Raw genomic sequence first — 7,172 nt, 5'->3', positions numbered from 1 at the left:
CAGAGAGCGGGAGGCGTCCACAGAATACAGCAGAGAGCGGGAGGCGTCCACAGAATACAGCAGAGAGCAGACCCTCTAAGGGTCAGACTACCCATGCTAAGCTGCTTAGTACTAAAATATTCAGGAACCACCAATGTCACCGTGTAATCAAACTATGAGAAAAAGTCAAACAAATGTCCCAGAGGGACTGACTAAGTATTCATCAAAACACCTTGAATTCCATCTGACCAACAAGGTTAAAACATGCAGATTGTGTCAACTCTTCACACAAATATAACTGCCATAAAACAGCACTAGAAAGTTCACATTAACAATATTGGCCCAGATCAGGAGGAACATCTATTTTCTCTTAAAACATTTTTCTATAAGATACAAAAATATGTGTGTATGTATTATTATTATTTTAAAAGTGAAATGGAATCATTTAAGAATTAAAAAATTCTAAATAACATACATTTTTAAATACTCATTTCATTATAGACATTTTTAACATTTAAATATCTGTAGAAAACCCACCAGGGTTACTTGCTACTAATTGCAACTATAAAAGCAATGTTTTAATCAAGTAGACTTTTATATTGGTATTTTTTAGACGTCAGATCTAAGCTGGGTGAGGCAGCTTATGTCTGTAATGCCAATACTTTGGATGGAGAAACAGGAGGACCAAAAATCCAAGGACAGACAAGGAGAGCCAGCAGTGCGGTTCAGTGGATATCAGTGGATACAGTGGGAGCAGCATCTGTCCCCAAGCATGACAACCTGAATCTGACCCCAAGACCTACATGGTGGAAAGAGCTGAGTCCCACCAAGCTGTCCTGGGACCTCTACACATGTGCTGTGCACACCTACTTTTCTTCCCCAACAAACAAGTAAAATGCAATAAAAAAAAAAAAAAAAAAATCTATACTACTTCCAGAATCACAGGGGAAAGGGTGGGGGAGGTCTGGAGACTGGTTCATCTGGTGAAAACAGGGACAGCATTTGCAAAGGACCCAAGATCAGTTCCCAGCTCATAAGCGCCTGTAAGTGCAGCCACACACAGGATTAAAAACAAATCCTTTTTAAAAAATGAAATACAGAGGTGGTGAGTGCTGGAAAACCAAAACAAGGGCTTCAACCATGCTAGGTAAGTACTCTACCATGAGGTATATGAAGCCTTCCTCTCAGGGTCAGGGATGAGGAGTGGATGAGGTTGGGGGGGGGGGGCTGCGTGTGTGTGCGTGCACAGACTGTCCTGAACGTGACCTGCCTGTCTCCTGAGTGCTGCAATACAGGATAAGGCACTGTGCCTGGCCTCATAAACTGTTTTAAACCACATGTTTCTACTTGAAAAAGCTGTGTTCTTCTGTACTAACAACTCATCCTTTAAAGTAAAAGCGAAAAGCTGCCTTCTGTGGCTGTCTCTCATCTCAGTCCAGCCACTCACTGGCCGTATCTTGCGCCTTTCAGCATTCCCTTATCTCACTGTGAACTGTACACATGCAGTCCTCTGACCTCCCCTGACTAGACACCAACAGCTGACCACAACACAGCTAGGAGCCAAGAACAGCTAGCTGGAAGGTTTCTTACTGTTTGATTTGAAGAGTAAGATCCCATTTTCTTGGGCTCCAGATGCATGAAGTCAACCAGGCCCGTGAAGAATGTAAGGAAATTTAGCTGGAGTCCAAACTGAGTTACCTAGAAGTAAACAGAACAAGAATTAAAAGAATTCTAAAAGAATCTATGGAGAGGCCTGGAATGTGATAGCCTTATCAATATGAATCACTTAATTTTATTAAAAAGCAAAGAGTCTTTGAAGGCATTTCTCCAAAGAAGCTACACAAACGGACAGTGAGTACCTCATTGGGAAGATGGGAGAGAATCACTTACTGTTGGGAAAACGCTAATCAGACTCACCATGAGATACCACTCACTTTCACTAGGATTCTCCCAAGAAGATAAACAGTGCATGACAAGGGTGTGTTCATCCCCAACACCCAAATGAGAGAAAGAAAGACCAACCATGACCAGGGCCAGGTTTGAGAGCACAGGCCTTTAATTTCAGCATTCTGAAGGCTGACGCACCTAAGAGCTTGGAGTTCAAGGCCAGAGGGTTCTACATAGTGAGTTCCAGGACAGTCAGGACTACACAAGGAGACCTTACCTCAAAAAACACTAAAGCAAGAAAAAGAAGAAAGAAAAGACAGACCATGACTATAAAGTCAATCCCAGAGGTGCTAAGATAAGAGGACCAAGGCTTTGAGGCCAGCTTGATCTAAACAGTGAGATCCTGTGCCAAACATACAAACAAATAACATATGTGCTCATATATAATACTAGGATATATAAGCATATTAGTAACCTTAGCTTTCCTAAATGTCTGCTTGCTACCAAGTCTGACGACCTTAGTTTGATCCTTGGAAACTATGACTGAAGAAGAAAACTGAATCCCACAAACTGGCCTCAGACTTCCACATGGGCACTAGGGTATGTGTGCTTACACATGCTTTCTCTCAATGGAATTTTTTTTATTGGATATTTTCTTTATTTACATTTCAAATGTTATATCCTTTCCCAATCCCCCCACCCCATGAAGCCTCCATCTCATCCCCCTCCCCCTGCTTCTTTGAGGGTGCTCCCCCACCTACCCACCCACTCCCACCTCCCTGCCCTCACATTCCCCTACACTAGGGCATCAAGCCTTCACAGGACCAAGGGCCTCCCCTCCCAGCATTGATGCCAGATAAGGCCATCCTCTGCTACATATGCAGCTGGAGCCACAGGTCCCTCCATGTGTACTCTTTGGTTGGTGGTTTAGTCCCTGGGAGCTGGGGGGGGGGGGGGCTGGTTGATCAATGGAATTTTAAAAAGAAATTTTATTTTAGATTAACTTAGTTTATGTGTCTGAGAGCTTTGACTGTAGTGTAGCACATGTGCATGTCTAGTGCCTAGGGAGGTCAGGAGAGGGGGATCAGATTCCCTGGAAGTGGAATTACAGATAGCTGTAAGGAATCATATGGGTTCTAGGAACTGAACCCAGGTCATCTGCAATAGCAAAAAACATTCCTAACTGCTGAGCTATCTCTCTAGCTCAATAAATAGAATTTTTTTAAAATTTTAGCTGTATTTAAAAAAAAAAGAGGCCGGGCGTGGTGGCGCACGCCTTTAATCCCAGTACTCGGGAGGCAGAGGCAGGCAGATTTCTGAGTTCGAGGCCAGCCTGGTCTACAAAGTGAGTTCCAGGATAGCCAGAGCTATACAGAGAAACCCTNGGTCTACAAAGTGAGTTCCAGGATAGCCAGAGCTATACAGAGAAACCCTGTCTCGAAAAACCAAAAAAAAAAAAAAAAAAAAAAAAAAAAAAGAAATTTGATATAATAGTAGCTTATCTAAATCATAGGGGCACACTCCTTTTATCTCAGCACTTGGAAGAGAGAGGCAGAAAGATCTGAGATTGAGGCCAGCCTGGTGTCTAAATATTAAGTTCCAGGTCTGCCAGAACTATGTGATCTAAAACAAACAAACAAACGAACAAACAAAGTAACTTTGCCAAAAGTACTGACATATCAACAATGGCAACATTCCAAGTACTCAATGACCAGAAAGATCTACTGGGTACCCTCTATGATAGTAGCTTTATTAGTAGGCATATTAATGTTGTTAAAAATTACATTTTACAGGGAATTACATAGGTCAATAGTGTGCACCAGTCTTCCAAGGACCAGAGGGTGGTTTCCAGAACTCACATCAGGCAGCTCTCAACCACCTATAACTTGAGCTCTAGAAAAACCCAGTAGCTATGATCTCTACAAGCACTGTTCAAACACACGGATACCCATACCCCAAACACATAACCCCAAGTAAAATAAATTGCTTTGTTTTTTGAGACAGGGTTTCTCTGTGTAGCCTTGGCTGTCCTGGAACTCACTCTGTAGACCAGGCTGCACCTTTAACTCAGAGATCTGCCTGCCTCTGCCTCCCAAGTGCTGGGATTAAAGGTGTGCTCCACTTGTCAAATAAATTTTTTTGTTTCTTTTAAAACAGTAGTAAGAATGAGCGGCTTACCTTCTGCACCTGGGCCTTGACCAGCAGTCCTGGTAGTAAGTTATTCAGGTTCCAGCCTTGCTCCTCAGTTGCGAAGGCAGAGGAAACCTCGGAGTGCTCTACAGATAGACCCACAACTCCTCCGTTGCTTTTCACCTCTTCAACCAGACAGGTCAGGTACTGGCCGACTTTGAACTTAGCACCTGCAAGCCCAGCCCAGCAGCCAAGAGAAAATTATACTTTTATGAGAAGGGTCCTTAACTAAGCAAACCTGGACAGAACCATAGCCCACCCACCCAATGAGCATCTGATACTCATATGCCAGGAGAATGTTAACCTGACTGATCTAGAATTCAACTATCTCAAAAAATATGAGCAAGTAAGCCAGCAGTGCCAGTCACAGGTTCTGGGAATCCACTGTCAGGAAAATTTCTGAGATGAAAACTGAAGCCAGGCCACACGGAAACTTTGTCACTCTCCGGTCCTTCACACATCTTCTTTTCTATCAGCTGCATTATTACTGACATCCCCAAAGCCAACGGACCTTCAGGTCTCCAGTCTGTCTTGCTACTTATCCAAGTGGCATTGGAATATAAACATTTACATATAATCCCATATGCCTGAGCTCACGTCCACGCACCAGCCACTCTCTGCTCCACCTCACCTTTGTTCTTCTGTCGAATGTATTCTTGCGCCTTCTGAAGTGACAGAAAAGCTCTGGTCCCACCAACGCCAATGTCCACTAGGTAGCCATGGTCTTCCAGGCTTGACACTGTGCCTGTCAGCAGCTGGGGAAGGGAAAACATTCCCAGAAGTTCCAGGTCAGAGGTAAACAGAACACCCACAAATCTCACTACCACACAAATGGAAATGTTTCAAATGTACTGCTCACTAATCATGACACTCAACCCTGTAACCACAGCTCCTGACCGGAGGAAAGATAAGACATCAGCTTTCTCAGAGTTTAAAGGGTTTATTTCCAGAGAGGAGAGGTGTTACATACAGCTTAAGTATGAAGTGACACATAGACACTTTTATATTATACAAAGAGCAATGGGTTCCCTAGCTCCAGTCAAGCCCTGAGTCAGGACTACCAGGAGAATCAAAACGGTCCTCTTAGCCTCCATTCTTGTCCATTTCAAGACAAGCATTGCAGTTTAACGTCAGCTGCTCTCTGCGAGGTCACTGAGATCTCCAATGGAAAAGGGAGGCTGTCTACCACCTCCATGTTTGCTGTGAGACCTGCACAGACAGTGACACTGCACGGTCATGGAGTAAGCTCCCCACACTCGTCCACTTGCTACAGCATGCTTTCCTTTACTCTCTCTGTAGCCAACCAAATCCTACTGAGTTTCCAGGCCTTCCTGAGCCCCACTGCTTCTAAGCACAAACCTCAAGACCCATCTGTCCGTCAATCACCCAAACCTCGAGCGCAGCTCCCTCCGTCACACCTAGCGGAGCTGGAGGCTCAGTGGAGTAAGTCCACTGCAGTCTCCAGAGCAGGGCATTAAGGCAGCTGAATGCTCTGGCTGCCCTTTCCCTGCGTTCACCACCGTTTCACACGGCAGGGTTCTGGAAAGGCTTACTTTATAAGGACTGGTGAGGGACGGGCAGGAGGAGCTCTCACCATCTCCCAGGCCCATGGATGCTCCCTGCAGACACCTGACAGTGCTACCATGGAAACAGACTTTTCCTTCCTCCTTCTGCACTCAGTGTCCACTAAGTACCCAACAGACCACTGCTCCACAAAGACCCACCTCCTAAACTGCTATTAAGTAGAGTGAAAAAGGTGGCTCACACCATGCCCACAGCACACAGGGCGCAACATGCTACTCTTCTGGGTGGCATCCAGATACATACCATGCCAGGCCTCAGAGCCTCAGCACTCAGCACTTTGTTGACACGTTTGGGGTTCACAGAAAGCTTGACGCTCTTCTTGCCACTCTCTGTGACATCCAGGCTGCTCACCACACACCTCACCAACATTCCAGGGGAGAAGAGCTCAGGCAGGCGGAGCAGGTCCTGATAACCGCAATGAGAGAGACCTGATGCACATATTTCCTCTAAACCAAAATCTACTGCTCAACTCAGTAACTTCTCAGGCTCAACCCTCCAAAGAACCCAAAAAGGTAGATGGGATAAGCTTACTCGAAAGGAAGCGTCTACAGTTCAGTCAAAATCCTGAGTATGGGCATATGGCCTTAAAATTGTTCCACAAAACAGGTAGATGTCAATGATTGATCAAGCACTGTCTGTATTTATTGTGTCTATTTCATCTCCTCTTTAGCATCCTATGAAATTCTTCTTCTTCCTCTCAATCTCCTTTACCTGCTAAACTATAAGCCCCATGACACTCCCTCCATTCTGCAGCCCTCTAATATGACATTTCCTTATGGTACTGTGGACTGAATCCAAGGCCTCGCACATGCTAATATAAACACATCCCATAGTCCTGAGCTAGGCCCCTCGCTCACCTATGTGAAGTTAATGGTTTTCCTGTCTGTCCCTGCTGGCCCCTCCTGCTGACTCTGACTCTGCAATTCAGCATTTACTCTAGACTCAGTCTTTCAGGTTCTTTCCATTCTAAATTGATCCCTGTAAGCAACTTCTTCAAGCGCCATAAACTCATTCCCAACCAAGACTTCCTCGGACTCAGAAATCACCTGTCCCTGGATATCTCAAATTCAACATAGCAACCAGAGAATAACCATCTCTCCCACCAAACCATAAACAGTAGAAACCTTATGACTGGTCCCCAGTACCTCTCTGCCTCACTACCCATGTCACATCATCAGGCAATGGCTTTACCTCCTTAATGCCTGATAAATCCTGGCCGTAAGTGGCCATGATCTCAGTGCCTAGGTCAACAGCAGCAGCCTCCTGGCTGATCTAGGCAACTGCTCGTGCATTCACTTTACTTGCTTTGCTGTCTATACGTCACCCACTCCTGTGAGCATTCCACACAGCAGCTAAAGCTACGTGCAACCTGGCTTCTACACAGCTCCCTCCTGCCTTGCTCTCCTCTCGCTCTTCCTAGACCAGCAACACTGCCTTCTCTGCTACAGCCTGACTGCTCCCTCTGCCTCCTGTCTGTATCTGGGCATCCTGCAGATCTCAGCTGTAACAGTCCCTCTGCTACAGCCTGACTG

At 45.3% G+C, this 7,172-nt stretch overlaps 1 protein-coding gene across 2 annotated transcripts in view; it reads right to left on the bottom strand.

Moving 5' to 3' along the window:
- Pdcd11 (programmed cell death 11) overlaps positions 1–7,172 on the bottom strand; it is a 48,128-nt gene that overhangs the window by 35,692 nt on the left and 5,264 nt on the right. For both annotated transcript variants that reach the window (XM_021201054.1, XM_029539239.1), the window contains exons 5-8: positions 5,884–6,045; positions 4,688–4,811; positions 4,045–4,226; positions 1,570–1,677 (exon numbers count right to left, since the gene is read on the bottom strand). In XM_021201054.1, coding sequence (XP_021056713.1) covers positions 1,570–1,677; positions 4,045–4,226; positions 4,688–4,811; positions 5,884–6,045 — 576 coding nt within the window. The remainder of the gene's footprint in view (positions 1–1,569; positions 1,678–4,044; positions 4,227–4,687; positions 4,812–5,883; positions 6,046–7,172) is intronic.

Source organism: Mus pahari, chromosome 1 (genome assembly GCF_900095145.1).
Source record: "Mus pahari chromosome 1, PAHARI_EIJ_v1.1, whole genome shotgun sequence".
Taxonomy (NCBI): Eukaryota; Metazoa; Chordata; class Mammalia; order Rodentia; family Muridae; genus Mus; species Mus pahari.
Note: the sequence above shows the minus strand (reverse complement) of the source record. Positions and strands in the feature narration are given on the sequence as shown.